Source organism: Pelobates fuscus, chromosome 2 (assembly GCF_036172605.1).
Source record: "Pelobates fuscus isolate aPelFus1 chromosome 2, aPelFus1.pri, whole genome shotgun sequence".
In the NCBI taxonomy this organism is placed as follows: domain Eukaryota; kingdom Metazoa; phylum Chordata; class Amphibia; order Anura; family Pelobatidae; genus Pelobates; species Pelobates fuscus.
Genome location: NC_086318.1, coordinates 34,810,009 through 34,835,891, shown reverse-complemented (window position 1 = coordinate 34,835,891; position 25,883 = coordinate 34,810,009). Strand labels below are relative to the sequence as shown.

At 38.7% G+C, this 25,883-nt stretch overlaps 2 protein-coding genes across 2 annotated transcripts in view; both read left to right on the top strand.

The window, feature by feature from the left end:
• The window catches only part of LOC134586516 (cytochrome P450 2K1-like), a 426,562-nt gene that overhangs the window by 66,971 nt on the left and 333,708 nt on the right, over window positions 1-25,883 (top strand). The window lies entirely within an intron of this gene.
• LOC134586520 (cytochrome P450 2K4-like) lies at window positions 272-24,230 on the top strand. The gene is made up of 10 exons (XM_063442079.1): window positions 272-345; window positions 915-1,111; window positions 6,145-6,307; window positions 7,093-7,242; window positions 7,598-7,758; window positions 14,179-14,355; window positions 14,909-15,047; window positions 20,393-20,577; window positions 23,477-23,618; window positions 24,018-24,230. Exons 2-10 carry the CDS (start codon window positions 929-931, stop codon window positions 24,194-24,196), a joined length of 1,479 nt encoding a protein of 492 aa, XP_063298149.1. The 5' UTR covers window positions 272-345; window positions 915-928; the 3' UTR covers window positions 24,197-24,230.

Here is a 25,883-nt window from a genome sequence, read left to right as displayed (position 1 = left end):
AGTTGTGGGCATGTTCTGTAAATTAAATTATGCAAATCCTCAAACAATCCATGTTAATTCCAGGTTGTGAGGTAACAAAACACGAAAAATGCCAAGGGGGGTGAATACTTTTGCAAGGCACTGTAGGTGAAATGTAAAGTAGGTGAAATGTGGAAATATAAATGGGTGTGTCTCTGCACATTTAAAAGTCACTCAGTCAAACATAAATAGAGTTAAAGGAATGCTCTGATAAACAGCAGACGGTAACACATGCTCCAGATAAAAACACTGGACAATATACCAGCAGACTGTACTGAAAGCAAGAAGAGGATTAGGTTCCTGTAAAACTATAAAAATACATAACTGGTTGGTATTTGTTTTTTTTTAAATAATTAAAAGTTAGCTTGTGCAAATTAATCTTAGATCATAAAAGATAAATAGAATATATTTTATATATTGTAAGTTGCTTAGATTGTAATTCAATGTATTTAAATATAATGCTATCGGTAGATTTTTAAAATATATAGTTGACAGGACTTCAATATATCCTACCTGATGTTCATAATTTTGATGTTGGACCCAACTCAGGAGATTCAGGACTCAAGTACAGGTAGGGCTTAGTAATGTTTCAATTTAATTTTTATTTATTTTTTCTACCTGACAGCAATTGATCATAGATAAATAAATAAATAAAAAACACATATGTATTCAAGTTAGTTGTTTTTTGCATAATATTTTGCTACAATTTTGGGAGCAGTCATAGCAAATTTTAAACCTGCAAATATTTGTTTGTAAATTATATTATTTTTCATATATATTATAAAGCTGAAACATTAGTATGTATTACCTAATTACAACCATAAATATTTTAAAATGTTTAATGATCTGAAAAGATCTCATAGATGCCATTTCTATTTATTATTTTCTCCCTCTAGATTTCTGTGAAGACATGTTTGCTATTGATCCAGTCTCGGTGCTTCTAGCAATAACTGTCTTTCTTTTTTTGCTAAATACTTTTTATGACCGGAAAGGAAATAAGTACAAAAACTTTCCCCCAGGACCAAAACCTTTGCCAATAATTGGAAATTTGCACATTTTGGATAAAAGAAGACAATTTAAAACATTTCAAAAGGTAATATTTCTTCCAGCGGCATTGGGTAAATTAGCAGACTGTATTTACAGGCAGAAATGCAACACGTGCAAAAAAGTAAAAAATCTCAAAGTTTATTATAATATAAAATCATGGCAAATGAACACAGTGATGTTTGATATTTCGTCCATGTGAATATTGAATGACCGATATGAAAAAAACAGGCATAGTTAATTTTCAGAACACTTTCAAGGTTAGTTACTGAAGTAATAATTCAAAGTGATTTCAGAGTGAATTTAAAATTTAAGGTCAAAATAGCTGTAATGGACAACATCTCCTTTCAGCTGCTCTGGCTTTAAACTTGAAATTCACTTTGAGTTCTCACTTTAGTAAATATCTCTGTATATCTTCTCTTTTGTTTGTTTTTGCTTGCCAGTGAGATACTTCCTTTGTTTTTGGGTTAGACTGTGACTATTACTAGAAAGATATATATGGAAGGCAGGGCCTGAAGTTGTGGGAGGGGCTTGGTTCCCCTTCTTAAGGAGCTCCAGCCCTTCACCTGCTACCGGCTCAGGTCTTGAGATTTGCATAACCGAACTTCCGGTCCGTGCAAATCTCCTCTGCCACAAGCTGAACACCGAGGATTCACTTACCTGGTCCTGTTGCTCCGTTTCATCTTGCAAGATATTTCCTGTCTCCCCGGCGTCCCCGCATTTCGGCTTATCGTCATAAGCAACCGGCGGCGGTCGCGGTCGAGCCCCGTCATCTTGGGACACCACTATCCAATTACGGGGCTTACCGTTACGTCACATTTTCGAATATTTTGGCGGGAATTCTTGTACGTACGCTGGGCAAATCCGTTTCAATTCATGATTTCGTTTAATTCATTGCGCTATTGTTACGTACTTATAAACTGGCTATATAAATTGTGCTTATTTGAGACAAGACACTCATTATTCATTCATTTAAACTGCATTAGTTATTTCTCTGTGCACTTTAGCTGTGTTATATCGGCCCCTTGTGGTCATTCTACATTATTACGTTTGTTGGGGAATTAACATGGTGTGTTACATATATATCATTTTTATAGCAGCTATATGACTGGCCTCTACACCTGCATTCAGGCAAATTGCTTGCAGGTATGGCATAAGGCATTCCGTGTTCTACATACCACAAGTAATCAAGATGAGGCTTTTTTTTTTTTTTGGTTGTTATGTGACACATTAAATTCTTAAAATTCGTACAGTTTCACGTGTCATTTTCATGTTCTACTAGCCACGTGAGGTTTTGTATAACCGACATTCGTGTTACTTCTACATTTATAGGCTAGGCCATCCACGCAACCTTTTGGGGTTTGGTTCCAGGTTCCAATTTGGGATATATCTACCTGGTAGGTATCTTGGGTACAGGAGGGAGTTTAAGGTACATATCGATAACCCACTTAATAGTTATTAAATTTAATTTAATTGTAAACTCACTATTTTAATCTTGTAGGACCTACAGTTCACCTATATTACCTCACCCGGCTAAATACTCAGCTCAAACAGGTACGTCCCTTTGCCTCGAGTTTTCGCTGCAATACGCTACTATAGATAATGCCATCACGGCCATCCTCTCAGCAGGAATAGGCGCATGGCTTAGTAAGACGGACATAGTGAATGCTTTTAAACTACTTCCTATTCATCCATCCCTGTGGCATCTACATGGTGTTAAATGGCAAGAGTTATATTATTTTTTCACGCGTCTCACTTTCGGTTCAAAGAGCAGCCCACGTATTTTCAACATGTTTGCTGAGACGTTGTGTTGGATATTGCTTAACACCTATAGATGCCCCACCATTAATTATTATCTGGATGACTTTCTTTCCATAGAAAGCAACCTCTTACCTCCCAGTAGCCTCCAGGCTACAACACGGCTTTTTACACAACTAGGAGTCCCGATTTCACCGACTAAGACGGAAGGTCCCGATACGGTCATCAATTTCCTGGGGGTTGTACTGGATTCGGTACACATGCAGGCTAGCCTCCCCAGGGAAAATATTGATCGCATACTGGCCGCCATTGACTTTTACTTAACCGAACAGTCCTGCAGAAAAAAGGAGTTGCAATCCCTGTTAGGTTCTCTTAATTTTGCCATGAAAATTATTCCTCAAGGACGGGCTTTTATATCCCGACTACTCAGTCTATTTCCTAGGTTTCAGACCGACTCCTCCCGTATAATGTTAGATGTGCATGCCACCGCTGACTTACGCATGTGGAGGGAGTTTTTACGACACTGGAATGGGAAGAGCTTGTTTATACCAGTGTTATCGGATGAGTCTGTTTCTCTTTGGACAGATGCTGCGGCCACTTCCGGTTTTGCCACAATTTTTGGCAATGAATGGATGTGGGGCAACTGGCCAAAGGAAATTGCGGAGATACCAGAGTTCAAGGACACGTCTGCTTTATTTGAACTTTATCCCATTGTTGCAGCAGCGGTAAAATTGGGAGCTATCTGGTCATGGAAGTCGGTGCGGTGCTTCTCGGACAACATGGCAACATGCCATATTGTTAACAAGGGACGTTCCGCTTCCCTGGACATCATGCGGTTTGTTAGGAATCTCACATGGCAAGCAGCGAAATACATTTTTTTCCTGATTTGCGTACATGTTCCTGGGATTCTCAATGTTGCCACTGACCATTTATCCCGATCTCGTTTTCAGGAGTTCCGGGCGGCCCTACCCACAGCGGCCTTAATAACCACTCCCATACCACAGTGGCAGGAGATGATATTGGACTAAACAGATTACTCGCTCACGGATATCATCTCTCACAATTAGGGCTTTCTGTAAACACTAAAAAGGTTTATGACAGGGCTTTTCTGATGTTTAATAAATTTGTGATGGAACACAAAATTGCTGACAAATTTGCCATGAGTACTATGATTGCGTTTATTTATTTTTGCCACCTTCACTTAAAACTATCCTTCAACACTATTAAATTATACATCACAGGTATTCAACACCACATCCTCACCACATGGCCTGATAAACAACGGTTCCTCTCCTCTTACCAAGTAAAGTCTGTATTGAAGGGTATCAAGGATTCCACCCCGGCACCTACACCTTCCAGATTACCTATACATGACATTCTATTTCAGTCACTGTCAAATCTTTTTAGACACTTCACCATTTGAGACTCGCACAAATCAGGTCATCAAAAGAGCCATATACTTGGCATTCTATGGGTTCCTTCGGCCCAAATAATTTACCACTACTAATTATAACACCCCAAACTTCCTCAAAACAGCTAACCTAGTTAAAACACACGACCACTATTCACTGTTTCTACACCATACGAAAACTAGTATGAAGGGACAGACGGTCACTATTCCCTACTACCCTACTGACAATAAATGGTGTCCCGTGGTAGTCTTCGACCAGTACCTTTCGTCCATCTCAATGACACCACATCAACCACTACTGGCATTGTACGGTAAAACACTGACCATCAGTAAGTTCATGCTTTACGTAAGAACATTGTTAGTACCCCTGGGGATAAACCTGGCCAAATATTCTGGTCATTCATTTCGCATAGGAGCCGCTACTACCGCTTCAAAAAAGAATATCCCTGCACACATCATTAGGATCATGGACCACTGGAAGTCCACAGCTTATACACGATACATCCCCCAGCCAGTTCAGGAAGTACGCCTAGCCTTCAAGAATATGATTGTGTGATAATCTTATACTGTATTGTAGGCTGAATAGACTAGTTACATCTTTTTGCCCTCTTTTATTTCAGGCCTACTACGTCGTCAGTTACGGCACACCACAACTGACTTTTCATGTCCTATTTGTTTTAAAGTTACTAACTCTATGGCTTTATGCCTTGACCACAAATGGAAGGCAGGGCCTGAAGTTGTGGGAGGGGCTTGGCTCCCCTTCTTAAGGAGCTCCAGCCCTTCACCTGCTACCGGCTCAGGTCTTGAGATTTGTCCCACCCACCACTCCTCCTTTTAATCATTTCTTGAGGTAGGCCCTCTTTTATTTCAGGCCTACTACGTTGTCAGTTACGGCACACCACAACTGACTTTTCATGTCCTATTTGTTTTAAAGTTACTAACTCTACGGCTTTTTGCCTTGACCACAAATATCTATATATATATATATTTAAAAAAAAAAAAAAACATGAAATAGAAAAATAAGTAATTTTATGAGGCTAGTCTTATTTATAAATTGGAATCAATCATTTATTGTAATTTATCAATAATAATGTGTCAGACCCTCGTTTGAACATTGTATTTTTGGTGATTTCTGCATATTCCTTAGTTGTGTTTTCTAAAAAGAAAGTATCCTGAATAAGAGGTCCTGAGCGTCATTTATGTTGTGAGTTGGATTCTGCTAATGTTATCAGGTTTTACTTCCACTTGTAAGCTTAGGGTCACCTGCCGAGGTCATTTCTATTTTAAGTCATAACTGCTGTGTATGGGGCAGTGATATCACCAGATATCACCAGTTTGTTGGGATCCTATTTTCCAGTAATTTTTCTTTCAAAGAGTTGCATCATCTCATAGAAGTTAATAGTGTTCTTCTAATGCACATCTTGGTTATATGTTCATTGTATATACACCAGATAATCTAAACAAAAATCAGGAAAGCAGACCAAGCCACTATATAAATGGCTGCTGAATTATAAATATAACTTCTATCTCACCTGAAACTGTCCACTAAGTAAAAGGGGACGCTCCTTCTCAACTACAGCTATACATATAGAAATCCAATCGGTAAAACACCCAACAAATAAAAAGAGGAGTGTAAAGAAATGTACACTCTGTAGAATATGGCAAGAGAGTGCAAAAAGTAGAAATATTTAATTTTCACAAAAAAATGCATGGCAAGGAAATAAAGAAGAGCACAAACACAAATGGACTAAAACAGGAGAGCGGCCTGATACATTTAACAGAGTGTTTCTTTCTGAAGAGTGGTTTACCAACTGGATTAGCCTTGGATTAGAGAGTATCAAAGTAGGAAATACAAATGTATTAAAAATGGATAAACAAATATTATCCTTTATCATCACTGTTGTTCTTTGCAGTTAGCTGAGAAGTATGGCTCTGTATTCAGTTTTCACATGGGAATGAAGAAAGTGGTTGTACTGTGCGGCTACGATACAGTGAAAGATGCTCTTGTCAACCACGCAGATGTGTTTTCTGGGAGACCTGTTGTGCCCATCTTCCATGATGCATTAAAGGGATATGGTATGTTTATTATCAGTTAGACGTAAAAAAAAAAAAAACATTTTAACATAGTCATATTTGATTTGTAATTGAATTTTCTATTTATGACAGTCGCTGTTTTAGTTAACAATCCAAGTTTAATTAATGTGAATTAAAAAGTGACCTGCAAAAGATAACCTATTCTTTAAGCCACTCTGGCTTACAGTTTGCATTTTGCCAGTTCAATATTCATTTCCATGGCTCACTCTAGTTAATAACAGATGAGTTGTCATGATCTTGTTCAGGATAGATGTAGAAATGCACGTATTTCTAGTGCATCAAATAAGATCACAAGTTGTCTTCCCTGAAGGCTGTCTTTTAGGAAAGAGTTAAACATTTGATCATATAAAATAAAGGTTGATTGTGTTTAAATAATATGTAAGATGCACATGCAGCACATTTCTGCAGTTAATCTCTTTATGTGCATGCAGTAGGGGGTGAACAATTTCTTTACCATGCACATTTTTGCACACATCCATCATGAAAAGAAGATCATAGATTTTAGTATTTTTGTCACCTTTTCACAATAACTTACCAGATTGTGAGTAAATCTCATTCTTGTGAAAAGTATTATAAATTTGCTCCTTTACTAATAATAAGAAAGTATATTCCAATTGTGTCATTTAGGCTGGCTAAAATTCCATAGATGGTTACAAGTAGTTGTTGTTTAATGAAACTGTAACTTTGCATGTATCTGTGGAATATTTTAGATTGGTTAATATGATTGTTGTATTGACATTTTAGCAAATTTCACGTACTTAATTTAGGTGTCGTTTTTGCTGATGGTGAAAACTGGAGAGTGATGAGAAGATTCTCTCTTACAACACTACGCGATTTTGGAATGGGGAAAAAAGTAATAGAATCTCTGATTAACGAGGAATGTGATTCATTGGTGGAAGTATTTAAATCATACAAAGGTAAGTGATTACTCTCAATAGGGGGAAACGTGCTTAACCCCTTAAGAACACATGACATGTGTGACATGTCATGATTCCCTTTCATTCCAGAAGTTTGGTCCTTAAGGGGTTAAAAGTCAATAGGTTTTTCCTCTTAGTTGCTCATTGTGCAAGTTTCTGAAGAACTTTCAGCCAAACATTACTATCCAATATAGATGCTAATGACATCATGTGCATGTTAGTGACATCACAAGTATGAGTGTTGAGTGGGTGTTCAGACATTCAGAAGGAGAGCATTTAGACATCGGATATATATAGTTAGAGGTGAAAATATATTTATATATATTTGTTTAGTTTTGTTTTCTTATAATTACAGGAAAGCCGTTTGAGAACACAATGATAATAAATGGCGCTGTATCCAATGTAATTGTATCTGTACTACTTGGTCATCGTTTTGATTACAATGATCCAACATTTTTAAAGCTTCTTGGCATAATCAACTCTAATGTTAGGAATATAGGAAGTCCTATAATTTTGGTAAGTATGTCTTTTTACCATTAAAATTTTTCAAGATTTAATAGTTTGCTGTTAGAGTAGAGTAGAGATCTTCAGCCATCCTGAAGAAAGTTCCTATCAGACTGTAAAGGTTGACTATGTGAATAAGCATAAGTATGTCTGTGTATATATATATATATATATATATGTAATAATGTAATAGCCTTGGCACTCACCCCTTTGATGGTATTAAACGGATATCATGCCTTGGTGCAACCTTAGCGTGCAAAAATATTCTAAAGAAATAGCAGGTGCACTCGCAGGTCTTTTTTCCAAAAGTTTATTTTATTGAAGTTACATACAACTTGTCCCAATCAACATTTTGACCCCTACAGGGTCTTTTTCAAGATCAACTTTATAGGGTAAAGAGTGAGAATATATAGAGAATGTAAAATAATTACTTACCAATACAGTGTGTGCAGTAATCAAACACCCGACTGAACCCGGAAGTGCATAGGCAGGACACGTTGACTAAACATGATGATGCGTACAATAGCCTGGGCGTTGCTATGCAACGTGTATACAACAAGAAAAACGTGTTTCCCCAGTGCTTAGCCTGAATGCGGTGTGTTTCCAAATAGAATATAAAGAATGTAAAAACAAGTAGGACGGAGGATTAAGTAGATGAATCTCTACTATAACAATATAAACTGTATAAGGAGCCTCCATATACTACGCATACTGCACTTTGGAAATACCTGTGTCAACCATAACTACATATCCTAAGATGGGGATCATACCGTCCAAGCGCATCACAGCTGAGCTCTGTTATAGCTCTTTTAAATGTGAGTGGATTGTGTGGAGTTACTATTACCAATTCACGATATTAGCTTACTGTATTGCACTATTATTTTTATCATTTTTTTATTCCGAGGTTTGATTTATTGGAAACACTCGAAGATATATGTATGTACATTTTGTATTTATATAATTATTAGGCACGGTATGCGCCACCTTTTTGTTCTCTCTAAATACCTATACGTATGCCACAGATAATCGTACTATTACTCCATAGTGTTATCTAACTATATAAACTGAGACAACAGGCTAAGTCTAACCATCATAAAACATAATAAATTAAATTAAAGAAACATAGAATAAGTACTTTCTTCATTAAGGCCCTTAGGTACAACGCTGTCCAAGCGATCGAACCAATATGCTTCCCTGTTAAAGCAATAGTCCAGATCTATCACCCCCATGGGATAAAAGGGGGATATGATCTATGACTATGAAGCCTAATGTTGGAAGTCTGTGGGAAGCTGCCAGATAGTGTTTAGCAAGCGGTTTATATACAGTGTATATATATATATATATATATATATATATATATATATACACGCATGTATTGCGATATGAGTAGAGAATCTTTACGTTTTTCAGGGTGATAGGTGGGGGCTGCTAGCGTGTGCCTCTCTGTCTTTTTACAATGCAGTGTGTGTCCTAATTTACCACCATCTTCATGAATGGGGATATCCAAGAATTGTATATATATGTCGCTGTATGTCAATTTGACTGGGAGTGGTAACAAATTAATCTTGGTTACCATGTCTTCAAGTTCCTCCGCGGACCCTTGCCAGAGTAAAAACACATTATCCACAAATTGATAATACATAATGATTTTCTCTGCTTGTTGACTTAATATGTGTTTATTTTCAAACTGGAACATATTTGCATTAGCTGATGAGGGTGCCATTGCTGCCCCCATCGCTGTTCCGGACAATTATAAGAAAAAAATGTTCCTCAAACCTAAAATAATTGCATGTAAGTGCAATGTGTAAAAAGGCAAGCAAATATTCAATCAGGGGACCACAGTATTTGTTTGATGTGCTTAGAATATCTGAGTGCCTACATTTTTATCCTCCAGAGATACTGTGTTAATCTTTTTCAAGATATCATTGGTGTCGCAGATACATGTAGGAAGATCCAACACAGATTCCTTGATACAAAAGTCAACATATTTTGTAATGGGTTCAAGAAGGCTGTCTCGGGCCCATACGATTGGTCTGGGGGGGTTGTTGGCATCCTTGTGAATCTTTGGAATCGTGTATAACACAGGATTGGATGTTCTACAAATAAGAATTTAGTACTTTATTATCCAGGTAGCCCATCTGTAGGCCAAAAGAAATGTGATTGCTTATTTTCTTTTGGAATTTGATGAGCGGATCGAAAGTCAATCTCTGGTAAGTAGTAGGATCTGAGAGTTGACGCATAATCTCAAGTTTGTATTGATTGTAAGACATAATGACAATGGCTCCTCCTTTGTCAGCTCGGCGTATATTAATTTTGGATCTTTTTGGAGATCTTTTAGAGCTGTTTTTTTCTGAGAAAGTTAGATTTTGTATGTGGTCTAATGGGTTTTTTATAATCTGATCCATATCCATTTTAAGCACTTGCATGAATGACTTAATTGAATTGTTGGACGTTTTAATATCCCTTTTGTGCCTAGCTGGAAATTGATTTTTTTTTTAATTACAGTTTGCTACTCCTTACGGTGTTCATTGCTGCTCACTATACGTTGCAACTTATACAGTTCAATATTCCATTTTAAAGGATTCTAGTTTAGTAACCGGTACGAATGCGAGTACTTTTTGTTAATATCGAGTAATGATCCTTTGTTAGTACTTTGTCCGATAAGATGAACACAGTGGTCATTTCTTAATTATCGGCGGTTTTCCCATATAGCCTGCACTTCTTTCTTCCCTTTTGCCCTCTGCGGGGGATCGCGTTCTCCTTGTACCTCTGGTGTTCATTTGTGAGGTGCCTGGGGATTCGTGTGGATGTATATCTCTAAAAAAGGAGCCGATCTAATTCGCTGTCTATCATCCTTGGTGTCTGCGTCTAAAGTGGATTCACCTGAACTGATATCTCTCATTTGTAATGATGGTTTTCTTATACAATATCTATATCTTGGAAGGTGGTTTCCTTCTGGAGCTCTGCGTGCAACTTAACCATCTGTAAACTTGATGGTATTGCTAGTCATGGAATACTTTTGCCAGTTTCTGCTTCTTGAATCTGATTAATTTATTCTTGTATTTATTGATATCATCCTGTAGCTTTAACATCTGTTCAGTCGCTGCAGAAAATTGAAGGGTTAGGCTATTGGACACCTCAAATTCTTGGATGGATTGTTTCACTAAGGTCAATTCTTTACCCACTTCTTCCACCACTATGACCATCCAGTCCAGGGAACACTTATTAGCTATATTCATCCACTTCTTGCAGAATTCTGCATTTTGCCTCCCTATGGTCGGTGAATTCCTCACACGCAAACCTCTAGGTATACTCTTAGCTCTGCAGTAGTCAGAGATGAATATTCCATGTAGATCTAAGTCCACTTCTTGCTTTCTTAGTTCCACCAGATCATTGTACAGATCTTTCACTGTGTTGGTGTGGGATAGATCTTTTGCAGTCTGGGGCCATAATATTACCTTTGCCTGATACTCAGAAATAGTTAAGGTTTCAGCTGTATCCACCAAAGCGCCAGCGTTTTTACTCTGGCAAGGGTCCGCGGTTAATTTGTTACCATACCCAGTCAAATTGACATTAACATACAGCGACACAGAGATACAATTCTTGGATATCAACATTTATAAAGATGGTGATAAATTAGGACACACACAGCATTGTAAAAAGATGGCTAGGAACACACTATTAACAGCCACCAGCTACCACCTTATAACCTGTCCCTGCGGACTATCATATGTAGGTAAAACCGACTTGACACTACGGGACTGTATCACATGCAATGTATGATCATATAATGTAACTAAACCCCCCATTATTTTTGCCTAGATTAGATGTTTTAAAAAAAAAAAAAAATCTGTCAACATTGAAGTTGCTGTTTAGTGGATAGGTGAGTGCGCTGGATCTTGTGTATTGTATATATATCACTAAGGTAAAAGGGAACAGGTTTAGCGAGAATTAATCAAAATTAAGCCAGCAAACCAAGAGAAGGGGTTCACTCTAAACCCTTCAGGAGATCAAGAAGAACGACAAAGGAAAAATGGCTGCACCACAAAAGTACAGGAATGACAATAAAGTACTATTATCAATTATATACAGTAGGTGTGTTAAATAAAATAGTCCAAAGCAGTCTTAAAAATAGTCCAAAATATGCTATGAATTATTACCCCTTTAAAATGAATTTTGAAGTGCACTAGGATGAATTTTGAAGTGCAATATGAATTCTTGGGTAGGCAGTAGGTCCTTGTATCAGCGAATATGATGGGTAGAAGATTTGCTAGTGTAATCCATATATATGCAAGACAAGAAATCGAGAAATCCAATAGTGCAATATATCAAATGTTTTCATTTGAAAAAGCCCTAATGTAGTGAAAGAGATTATGGAAAATACTTTGTATTTTATTTGAAAAAAGGATGTATTGTTCATTATTCTTGCATACTGTGCCAATTACATTTTGTTTTAAATCATTTTATTCTTAAAAATACATTTACCTCTTGGCTTCCTTGTTTACTGTCTACTCCATAGACATTCCAGGTGGGGATCTTACCACCAGAGCCTTATCCGTAGAGACAGGGCCAGATTAAGAGCCCAGTGGGCCTGGTGCTGACAATTATGATGGGCCTAATTACAAAATCTTATTGACCAAAAACACTAAAACAGTCCTACCTCCTAAGCGTCATGTATCGGATGGAGATGGTGCTGGAGGGAAACTCATAGGATGCAGCTATGAGAAAACACATACCCTATGCTAATCCCATGCTTTCATCTTGCAAGTAAACCCATACCCCCTAACAGCAGTGTCCAGTAAAGCAGGAAGTCTATGGATGGGGTAAAAGGGTGGGCCACTGATACAAATCACATAACCAGAGCTGCCGAAAGGGGCAAACATACACAAAAAGGGGATATGTCTGTGTCCCCATGTCTCCTAGTCCCTTAGTGTCTGTGTCCCCATGTCTCCCAGTATCCCCATGTCACTAGGACACTAGGGGACATTGAGAGACATTGGGACACTGAGATACTAGGGAACACTGGGAGACCTGGGGACACTGAGACTCTTGGGGACACTGGGAGACATGGATACACTGGGTGACTTTGAGACATGAGGGGTCACTGGGAGACATGGGGCACTGAGACACTGTGATACATAGGGGACACTGTGATATGTAGGGGACACTGGAGACTTGGTAAAGACCTGGGTACAGGTCAAAACGTTGCGGTGTCCAATAAACCTGCTTAAATCTATCACAGTGAGATTTGTTTATTTTATACTAGGGGACACTGAGACACTTGGGGGCATTGTGAGACATGGGGACACTGGGAGACTAGGGGATTCTGAGAGACTAGGGGATTCTGAGACACTAAGGACACTGAGACACTAGGGGACACAGAGACACCAGGGACACTGGGAGACATGGGGATACTGAGATACTAGGGACACTGGCTGGGAGACATGGGGACACTGGAAGTGCCCCATATCTCCCAAGTCTCAAAGTTGCCCAGTGTCCCCCATTGTCTCCATGTTTCTCAGTGTCCCCTAGTGTCTCAGTGTCTCCATGTCGCCCAGTGTCCCCTAGTGTCTCAGTGTCCCCATGTCGCCCAGTGTCCCCTAGTGTTTGTATCCCCATGTCTCCCAGTGTCCCGATGTCACTAGGACACTAGTGGACACTTAGAGACATTCGGACACTGTGAGACATGGGGACACTGAGACACTGGGAGAGACATGGGGACACTGAGAAGACTTGGGGACACTGAGAAGACTTGGGGACACTGAGACACTAGGGACACTGGCTGGGAGACATGGGGACACTGAGAGACTAGGGGCCACTAGGAGACATGGGGCCACTGCAGTCCCTAGTGTCTCATGGGCCCCATGTTCCCCAGTGCCCCAATGTCTCATAGTCCTCAGGTCTCTCGCCGTCCCCTTGTCTCGCAGGCTCGGAGCTGCTGTCTGGACTCTCTGTGCAGAGCTGCTTCCCCGCGGATCAGTGAGCAGAGAGAGGCTGGGAGGGAGATGCTGTAACTTCTTATCCCTGCCTTTCTCAACACAAAAAGCGACCCCTACTGGCCAGTGCTGGTATTGCAGAATAATCTCTGTTTATACTGAGACAGACATTTGTATTGCCTGTATTACTGCAATATCGGCACAAGGCTAGGCAGTCACAAATATCTGAGAAATACTTCTGAGAAATACCCGGGAACCATAAGAAATACATGAGAAATACGTGGCAACCCTAAGGGTGTGCAAAATTATTATTTATTTATTTTTAAATCAATGGGCCTATTCCATGGGCCTGGGCCTGGAGCTGCAGCTCCATCAGACCCTATGTTAATCCGGCCCTGCGTAGAGAAGTTTGAGAGGCTGAAAATAATAGGTTTCTCTTATTTGTCCTAACAGGATCAGGCATTTCATCCATCCTTCCTTTTCCATTTTTATTTAGCTGTACAACATGTTTCCATCTTTGGTTCGCTTGTTACCTGGAAGTCACAATATCGTTTTTGAAAATGTCCAGAAGTTGAAGACATTTATTAAAGAGACATTTACAAAGCACAAGGACCAGCTGGACATAAATGACCAAAGAAATTTCATTGATGCATATCTTGTCAAGCAACAGGAGGTAACCACAGAACTTTGTTCAATTTAAATGGGAACTTGACTTATACAAAACATATTGATTATAGGGTCATTTTCAGCTAGATATTTGAATTTAGTCTAAACATATGACAAGGTAAATCATGACACTATAGTCACCAGGTGGTATAGTCAGTCTCTGCAGGCTTTTTACAGTAAACACTGTCATTTCAGAGAAAAGGCCATATTTTCTGAATACCTCGAGTGAGAGTTTTATCTTCAAATTCTGTTATTTGATTTTTTTTAACACTGTGGGCAATGTGTTCCAAATTGACTGTTCAGTTTAATTTGCAAACTGATCCATCTGTAAACAAACTGAAAAGTCAGACTTAGAAACAATGCTTAAATCTGCAATCAAATAGCATTTAGCGATTAGCCAGTTTAATATTTGTTTTATTTTGACTTTTATTTGATGACTCTCTATGAAGTTCTGTAAACTAACCAAATTGCTGGCATTAACAGCCTTACGCATTATCAGTATGCATAAATGTATAGCTTTTTTTTACCAGATTGTTTTTCATTTTTATTTTACAATTCAGGAAAAACCCAAAGGATTATTTTTCCATGATGATAATTTAACAGCTCTTGTGGGCAATTTGTTTGCAGCAGGAACAGAAACAACCTCCACGACTCTTCGATGGGGCATTCTGCTAATGATGAAATATCCAGTGATCCAAAGTAAGGCATTGTTTTTTTGTAGGTGGCTTTGTTACATATCAAAACATTGGCCTTACTGGATTTAACTTGTAATGTAACTAATTAATTCAACAAGTTTCTGAAATCAAGGAGCTCTGATGGGCTTTTCTGAAAGTAAATTTTTGATAACACATATATAGATTAGATTAGACAGAGAGGTAGGCAGACAGACAGACAGATAATATGAAAAGATTTGTCTAAACTTGGCCTTTTGTTAATAAACAATCGATATTCCCTCTTAACACTAACAATCGTGCAAATAACTGTTGGCTATTTCATTAAGTGCTTACATTTTTTTTTTTACTATATTCACACAATTTTTCATCATCCTTTTCATATGTAAATTAAACATTAACCAATTCAGTTCCATTTTATTTGCAACAATAATAAACAACAAATAATAAACAACAAAATATGTGTATTTTGGTTCGTTCATAACACTATTCACACAAACACATTTTTTTTAATATAACATGTGCACATGGAAAATATCAAATGTGACGTGATCTAAATGAATATTGTGGAAAGAAGGAGAGATGGAGGGCTGCAAGGATTCCTATACTGCATGCTGCATTGTCGCCACACATGGGCATATTTTAAACATTAAAAATATAAAAAGGTGATATCACAATCTTTGTTTATATTTACTTTTTCAAGATATATTCACAGACAAGTCCTTTTTGTAGTAAAAGCAATTATACATAGACCCTGTGTAATACAAATATAAAACATACAACAGTGTAATTTGTTACAACCACAAAATTCATATAAAGATAAATAAATAAAAAGCACAATTCATTTCAACCACATATGTTCTCATCTGAGGAAGACCATATATGGTCGAAACGCGTTGTTTTTATTTATATATCTTTTATATGTTTGTTTTTATATATATTGTTTTAATTAAATTCCTTTTCATACAATTTTATTTTGTTCCTGAATCCTCTGGATGGTATCTTCATTTCCAACTTCTGGAGGAACAACACCAGCATCCAGTTATCCCTATTTGTGGATGAAACACATCTATAGTTCAGAGCCACTCTTTACAATGGCTCTGTAAATTGGGTCTATGCATAATTATTTTTCTCCGAAAAGGACTTATCTGTGAATATATATTGAAAAGGTAAATGTAATCAAAGTTTTCGCTATCACCTTCTTATATTTTTAGTTTTCTGTCTATATAGTATATAAAGTGACTATACACTGAGGTGTTCTTAGCTGAACTGGTTTATATTTTTAAAATTTAGCACCTTTTTTTCCCTTAAAAAATGTTGGTTCTTAATATTTTTTTTTTTTATTATTCTTTATTTTGTTTGTGCAGAGGTGAAACAAGTGGCTTTGCACTGCCACAACAGCTTGTGCAACCCGGTAATATACATAGTTAAACACATGGCAGTAGGGATAAACATTGCACTATTTTTTTAAAGGTAGATTAGTAAACAGATTTATGTCTAAATCGTTAATAAATGACAGATATGCATATATGTACAGCTGATGCAGGCCGTAAGAGCAATGATGAGATTTGCACACATTTTTAAATGGGAAGGTATTCGTGAGTTGATGTTTGCAAGAGTAGGCTATCTTGCTTTTGCCATTACTAAGAGCTAAGCAGGTTACACATGCGCTTATCAGTTATTGTGGTCTGGAGCTGCGGTGTATTAGTATTGGTGCCTGATAAGTAACTAACAGTGCGAAGACATTAACTAAACAGTGCTAAGCATAGTTAAGACATGGTTGATTAGTGTCTAAACATTCCTGAGTAGATTACTGACTGGCCTCTAGGCCGTCCAGCCGCAGTGGCTGCATGTTATTTGCTAGGCGAGATCCAGGTAAGGACAACACAGACATATTTTAACTCGTTAGGATTAACATTGAGGGTTCCTTGTCATCAGCCTGCATCTCTAATGTTATGCTACTATGTGGTTTTCAAGGAAAATAGAACAAATTTAAGGCACCGTGAAGTAGGAATAGCGCTATGTAACATTAGCTTGTGGAAGCGTTGCCTTTTATACCCCAGTGTATGGGGGGGGCCAAGTCAGGGTGTGCTCATGTGGCTATCCGATGCCCATCTGTGGCTGAACCTAGTTGTTAGAACTATATACACTTTTGTAATACTTTTATGTCCTAGAGAGGACTGTGCTTTCCGTTGGAAGATTAAACCGGCCTCTGTATGCGTTTCTGTGGTAGTAGCTTGACTTTTGTATATTAGCAGGCTTTAACAATATATTGATGGACGCATGCTAGGATAATATGCTTGGTGTAAGATCAATATAAAGGGAAGACAGGGACCATGTCTGCAGGGGTTAGTTAATGCAACGATCGTGTCTGGTGTGACTTTTAAATCTCATTTTGTTGCGGGCATATTGTGCCTATGCATGTGAGTTATAGGGAGAGGAGCTAGCCGACCACCCCAACATGTGAGTGTTGAGGGGGATGTTGGTTACAAAGCTATCTGCAGGGTTAAACAACAAAAACTATAATACAAGAGCTGTATATTTACGGCACATCAGCAATATTCAGGCGAGAGAGTGAGTGAGTTTCTTTAAGTCCAACTGGGTCTCGGGGGTTGCAAGTCTGGTCTGTACTGGGTGTTGTCATCGGGCATGTTCATTTCTGGGGGGGGATGTGGTTGTCAGTTTAGGAGTTTACCGTCCGTGCCCTCAGGTATTTGGTGTCCATTGGTGCTGTTCGAGCTGTCGTGACATACAGTCCGGTAGGAGCTTGGGCAATAGGGTTGTGTCCGTGAGTTTGCGCTGTGTCTTTACCGGTGTCCGGCGGTGAGTCTGATTCTCTTGTGGGTGCGCGGTGCGTTGCTCCTAAGTTGTGATCGCTGCATAGGAGCCTGGTGTGGCGCCCTGGGGGATGAATGGGGTGATCCGTCCCGGATTCCAGGTGTGTGTGCGAGTTGGTGAGTTGTTGTTGGTTGACCCCTCTTTGGAGAGAGAGTCTTGTGGCAGCCCCAGGGTCTGCAGAATGGCCGAGGCTTCCTGGATGTCCTGGACGGTATATGTAGTTGTCCCCTGTAGTACCGCCAGTGTTCTGGCGGATCGCCAGCGGTAGACTATTTTGTGGTGTTAGAGCACTGAGGTTAGTGGTCTAAGCGACCTGCGCCAGGCTAGAGTGGCCCTGGACAGATCCGCATAGAACGACAGTTCCATGTCCTCGAAGTGGAAGGGGGTTCTGCACTGTAGGGCAGTGAAGATCGCTGCCTTGTCTCTTGTGTTGCGAAGGGTGATGATGGCATTCCTTTGTGGCTGTGGTCGGTGCACCTGCTGGTTTGGGTATCCTAAAGACTTCTTCTGGGATAATTGGTGTAGGCTGCTTGTGTGATATCGCCAGCAATAGGCGCCCCAAAACTTTTGGCAGTTTAGCCTCCGGCACGTGGTCCGGGACTCCCCTTATCTTAATGTTAGTTCTCCGCATGGCATCTTCTTGATTCGCGAGGCAACGCTCATAGTGCTGGGTTTGCTTTTGCAGGTCTTGCATGGACTGTTGAAATGTGGCGATCTCCTGGGCCTGAGATTGGGAGGCTTCCTCCATTTTGACGATGCGGCCTGTCAGGCCTCGTAAGTCTGCGTGGAGCGCTGTCACATCCTCGTGGATGTTTCTTTGCAAGTCCGCTAATAATGCTTTTAAGACCGCTGTGGTAATTGGCTCCGAGTCTGCCTCTGTGCCTCGTCGTTTAGCCTTCGGTGGCGGGTTCGGAGCCCATAGGTGGTCTTCCTCCGCGTCGTCTGACAGTTCCTCTGAGAAATCTGAGCACCCGCCATGCAACGCCGCCATGTTGGTTTCATTGGCGCCCTGTGCTTGCCTCCACATTTCCCCGATTGTGAGCCCCGAGGTGGGCTTGTTGGGTATCATTTTTTTCCCCTTGAGCCCCATTCGGTCCAGGGGTATTTTTTAGCCATTTTGAGGTATGAGGGGGGTTGTTTTAAGTGTTTTTCCCCGTGTAAAGGTCGGAGCTTCCAGTCGGTTCTTAATATATTAAACATTGTAATGTCAGTTTTCAGAATTATATATTTCCGCCAGACCTATATGAATGATTGTGAAACATGAAATGCCCCATCATTTAAACCCCCTACAAAGACAAAGCACCCTGTGATGGTACCAAAACCACTATTGAATACTGCATCCAACTACCCCCACCCCTTCCAACTTTTGCTTTCTGTACCCCATCCCCCTCTTAACCAAATATATGCAAAATCATACAAATAGAGAATTAAAAAAGAAAAACCCTACAAAAACATATGTAAAAATAAATAAATATTTTATGTAATTATACTTTATTTTAATATGTAAGTATAACAGAGACGTCTGTATTTCACATACTGTATAGTTACCTTGTATATACATTTGTGTATACATTTTATATACAGGATTGGCCATAATTCAAAGTAGGATTTGACAGGTAAATAGGTGTTTGTAGTTACATTTTTTGTTTCAGGTACATATTATAAATGAGCATTGGGAGATTCATCATGGGTAATTTCATAAAGGAATGAGTAAAAATAGTCACATTTTATCTTTAAAATGGCAGGTATACGATTACATTTCTTTACATCCTTTAGTGGAAAATCATCCTGCAATGTGATTTCAATAGGATGGAGCTACTGCCCATACAGCCAGGGCTACAATAGACGCACTGATACAGCTGTTTAGGGAGTGGATCATTTCCAGAAATACCCAGATTAATTGGCCGTCATGTTTGCCCAACCTTTATGCTCCCAATTAGTTCCTGTAGGGATATCTGAAGGAGCAAGTGTGTGTGAACAAACCATGTACACTTGAGTAGCTCAAGGAGAAAATAGGTGCAGAAATTTGAACGCTAGAGTCTCAAATATTAACTAATGTTATGAACAATGCAATCAAAAGAGCCTGATTTTATGAGGTAGTAAATTAAGTTCATCTAAAAGATGTCATCTTCCTTAACTAGTCAAACAGATCTCCATACTTTAAGCATTGATTGAATGTAAAATCATTGACATTGATGCATTAACAAAAAATTTGTAATGACTCCTCAAACCCTACTCTGAATTTTGGCCCACATTCTATGTTTGAAATTAAATATACACTTTACTATTTAGGATAAACCTGGGTGGGGGGCGGAGGGAAGAAGCTTGGTATAAAATCTGTAAATACTAGAAACTAGTAGTAACCATATTAAAAATGATATATTGTATACATAAATGTATGGATTTTGAATATTTTGTGTGAAGCTTTGGCAGGTGCATGTTTAATAAATACAAGTAAATATATGTAATTCTGGACATCAGTACACCAACATAGAAATGATAAATAGTTTAATGCCATACAATTTCTATTGACAGAAAATGTCCAAAATGAAATAGACAATGTGATTGGATCTTCTCAGCCTCAAACAGAACACAGAAAGGACATGCCATATACAGATGCTGTCATTCATGAAATTCAAAGGTTTGGTAATATTGTACCTAACAACCTTCCACATGCAACTACTTGTGATGTCACATTTAGAGGATATTTTATTCCTAAGGTGAGTGAGTACCTTGCAGTATACTTATTTATATTTGTTATGTTTGTGTCATGTACTTCATGGTTTACTGTATTACATATAAATACATATAAATCGATCGTTTCACTGTCATTTTATGAATATTTAACAACTATGCATGAGGTTAAAGTCAAATGAACAATCTTGGTTTATTAATTCCAATGGGCTGATAAAAATGTGTAATAAGATGCAATGAGTCTCACGTAGTTTCAAAATCTGCTTTTTAATCCAATATAATATGTGAGTATATAAAGGTAGAAATGTTTGCTTATTTCTGTGTATGTTCCTTGTTTGTCAAGCAGAAAATAATTTTGGAAAGCAATATAATTAAAATAATATTATTGACATCAAACATGCACCATCTCAAAAATATTTTCAAACAATGAAAGAATATAGTTACTAAGTTATATTTATATCTGTAGTGGGTTTTATAATGATCTATAATTCAATAGTTCCAGTTATGCTCACACCCTACTACAGCCTAGTTTACATTAAAGTGACACTCCAGACCCCTAAAGCATTTTAGCTTCCTGAAATACTTTTTGTTTGAAGAGTATGTCCTCTTTTTTTCATTTTACAAAAGTGCAGGGTTTAACAGAAATTGGCAGTTTTATACCTTGACCTTGTTACACACTCGCGGATGTCAACCAGGTAACTCAGTCCTGTTACTTCCTGGTTGTTTAACAAGGTGCAGTTAAACTCAAGAGCTAGGCAATTGCCCAGAGCACCTTCCTTGCAAAATCTTCTAGTTGAGCTGAGTTGGGATGTCTGTAATTGGGCAGCAACATGAAATATGGAATGGGGAATAGGGGAAGGCTTGCAAAGTCTGTAGACAAAGGATAGCTGTTTTAAGATTAATCCCATGTAAAAAATATATATGTATATATTTTTTGATGCAAGAATGCTTTCATTGGGGGTATAACTACTTAATAATTAGAGTTTTTTTTTTATTCAGACAGTGCAATGGCCCTTTAACAACGGGCCTGCATTCAGCTGTGGAACCACTATTATATTGTAGTTTATTTTTAAAATATATTATTGGTATTACACAATTAGTACAGACAGATACTGGATATTGTTAAATCGAGGCCAAGAAAAAATATACAGAATTTGTACCTTGTTCCTGGATGTTCCTGGATGTCCCTGAGTTGAAAAACAGCAGAGCTCCCAAAATAAGTCCCCTCTTCAAAGGCCTCCCACAATAGGCCACAGCCAACATAGTCCTCACCTTCTGGAGGGTCGTCATCGCCTAGCCACAGGTACTGCTGGACTGCATACCATCGTAAGGCCCGGTAACCATTGTCCACCCACACCAGTTGCTCAAGTTCAACCACCCATTCCTTCAGGGGCTGCGCTCCTAGCAAATGTATCCGCAAATCCAGTTGATTATGAAGTCAATGTTCTGGGGTTGGGAGGTATTCCTTCCGGAGAACCTGAACTTCCTCAAGTACCTCGTTCCAGAGTTCCTTTCGGATCTGGTCCCTAAAATCCAGTTCACTCTCTCCCAACAATGTGTACAGAGCATCCTGTAGTCTCCTCTGGAACTCCTCCTCGGATGTGGATGCTGCTCGGGTGCTGCCTATATCCATTTCTCTGAGTTCCAGACAATGTGAAGGAATACCAGTTATGACTTGGATGTTTCCACAATAGCTAGGAAGACATCTCACTGCTGCCAACCAATTGTGGCAGACTGACTGGGTACCTCCGCCAAACACAATTCTTAGCTATCGCTGGGAGTGCTTATGGTGATAAGCACTTTTAGCCCATAGTTGCCGCAACTTGGCTGGGGTCTCGCAGTCTCTTCCCTTCCTGGACCAGGGTCCTGGATCCAGCTCCCAGTGGTCAAAGCTCTCATACAGAGAGTATAGCTGTATAGTAAATAATTATAGCCAGTATAGCAGTTCCCCCCATTATATCAGTGGCCAGCACTCATAATTTATACATACATTTTAGCCCCCAACAGCCTCATTTACAAACAATAGGGCACATAAAGCACTATAGTACAAGGAAGAGTGGGGTCAGACAAGAGCAAGTGTCCATGGGACAACACCCTGCTGGGGAAACAATATGACAGAAAAAAGGGGAAGGAGGAGAGGCACATACAAGCAATATATTCAATATACCCTGCACCAATAATGGGCACAGGGTGACCAAAAGACAAAAGGAATCTGGGGACCTACATATAGTGTCTGCCTTCCATCCCCAGTGATGGTGACTACCGTCACAATAATGTTCCTTACAGGTGGACTTTTCCCCAACTACAACTTAATACCGATGGAAAGTCAATAACAACTGTTAAATTCATCCACTGATAGGCATATTGATGGGGATTTCAAAATCCAAATATTTTCCCTCTCTCTCTTACTAACAGGAGTTTCTTTCTGTTTGATGTATGTATTCCTTAACTTACTTATAGTTGTTTTTTGTTGTTTTTTTAAAAAATTGGTTTCATAATGCTAATATTATGCTTGAAATCCTTATGTTTTACAGCTTACTCAAACTCTAATATTTTCTTCCTACTAACTGTTCATTACAATGGTATATGCTTAAATGTATTTGTGGTCTGCATAGTGACTGAAATCACTAAAATAAATAAATAAAATATCCAAGCTAGAAAACTTGTTGAAATATAGTTTTGTTTCTGTTCTTGCCAATAAATAGTAGTTTATCTTTTTTCAGATTTCAAAAGTGCCTTGTATAGTAGATAAACCATGTTGTTTTGCAAAACCGTTTCCAGGAGAATATTTCCCTCTTTCTAACACTAGGTGGCAGAATAATAGGCATACGCATTCTATGTAATTGTATATGTTTTCCATTACAAAAAAAAAACCAAACAAATGTTGACTGTTGACCCTATATTTATTTTCTGTCCATTTTTTAGGGAACAGATGTCTTCCCAATTCTGGCATCTGCGCTGCAAGACAAGGCTTATTTTGAAAGACCTGAAGAGTTTTATCCTCAACATTTTCTTGACTCAAAAGGAAATTTTGTGAAAAATGAAGCATTTATCCCCTTTTCAGCTGGTAAGACCAACTTGGCAATGTGGCTTTCACTGGCACTCACCTTCTCTCCAGCCACATTAATGATGCAGCATTTACATTTTTTATGCCAATATAAATTCCATCCTGTACTAATTGATAGGTAAAGAGGTGAAGGCTATAGATGCAGTAACATCCACTCCCAAAATGTTTGACAAAAAAATTGGATGCCTTCAATACAATCTCCAATACAATGCCTCCAATACATCATAACCACAATAATGTGTTGTAGTTAAGGTGCTTCTACTGCTCCTTTAAGGAAATGTTTTGAAACTATTCCATTAATCAAAAAATAGATACTCTTATATTGTTATTATTCTTACACAATTAAAAACTAAATCCTACACTTACCTTATCTAACTATTCTTTGTGTGTATATTCCAGGTCGAAGAAGCTGTGCTGGGGAAAACTTAGCTAAAATGGAATTGTTCCTGATCTTTACAAGACTTATGCAAACATTTACATTCCAGCCTCCACCTGGGGTAGAGGTTGATCTCACCCCTGAATGTGGTGCTGTTTTAAGGCCATCTGCGCATGAGATCTGTGCTTTGCCACGTAATTAGGGCACATTTTAGATGGTGACTGTTTGGATAAGAAACAGATTTCCAAAGAATCTGAAGAATACAGAATTTTAGCATACTTCAATGAAGCTCTTTTTTTCTTTTTTAAGTATAAAATGGACTCTACATTTTAAAATTTAAGAAATGCCTTGTGTTTGAAATTTTTGCCCTATTTCATGTTTCTGTGGACGTTGGTGGATACTACCATGCCGCATTCATCTCATGATATGCCACAATGAGGCAGTCCTTCTTATGTAGTTCACGTTGTTCTAACAGTTGTTCTCATGGAAACTTAGACTTTACATTTAATTATCCTATTTCAAATTAATTTAAATACAAATGTCACAGATATTGTGGGTTCATGACAAAGAGGTCAATATATCAAGCACAATACTGTAAAATTAATACCATATCAGAGATAGGTTCCCTACTTATTAGGGGAGGGTAGCAGTTCTGAAATTAGTTTAGCAAGAAGAACTAAAGATGTAGATCCTGTTGTACATCTCCTTCTTAGTCTTTCCATTGTATAGAAATTGATTTGTTTCTCCAATTTACTTACCTCAACTTTGTAGTATCTTCATCCCTCCAACCTGCACCCACCTGACTACAATACTTTTTGTGTTAGAGGAATTTGGGCCCCTCTGTACTAGAAAATAAGCAAAATAAGAAAATTTACAGACAACATACCGTAGCTTCTTTAATTATTCTACCAATTGCTGCCTTCTTTTTTGCTACAAAGTAACTTTCAGGCTACCTCTTGCTTTGCCTCCATGTCCCCGGCTTTCTGCTGCTGACTTTCTTCTTCTAATTGAGTCCTACACCTCCTGCTGCTTTTTGAAAGAGGCCTTTTCCCACTGCAGACTGGGAAGTCACTGCAGACTGGGAAGTTTAATTCAATGTGCATTACACTGCGGAGATCATGTTTCTCAGTCTTACTCCAGGCAAGTGAATCCAAGTGGGGCCAAGGTTCATGTGCTATATTCTGTCCCATTGGACATGCAGAAATTATTATGATGACAACTTTTACCCATAACTTTTACCTCTTGCCTGACCAGACCCCATAATGGAGTGTGGACTTTTATTCCCTGATGGCATCCCTGTCTACACATACTTATAAAACATTCAAAGATTTTCAGTTTAAGTGTCATCTATACAGCAACTCAGATTGGGTTAAATGTTGTCTTTTTTACTAAAAAAAGTTATGTATACAGATGGAGGGAGAATTATCTAGAGTGGTCCTCGGGCGGGGGGGGGGGGGGGGGGGTAGGCAGTGTGTAGAGTTTCAGAGTCCCACTTCAAACCACCTGGATGGTATGATCCCTGCCTGTGGATATGGTGTGAGCGTCTTGTTCCGATGGAGGACAGTTCGTTGTTTATAAAATACAAACAGAGCAGATGCCAATATAGTGTAAAATTCCAGTGGATACATATATGCCTTGTATATAAATATAAAAATGCACTCACATTTTTAGAGCCCTTAAATGTGGAGTGGTCTAATTCCCTCACTGTGAATGTAAGTAAAGGTGTTCCTTACTGCGATAATATGAATATGAAAAGAAATATAAACTGGCGGGCATTCCCTCCAGTGGCCATTGGAGTAACTAAATGACCTCCATTTGTTTAAATATACATAGGGATTAAGGTGAGAGCGCAGGTAACTTTTTTCTTTGGTTTTTACTACACGTATTGG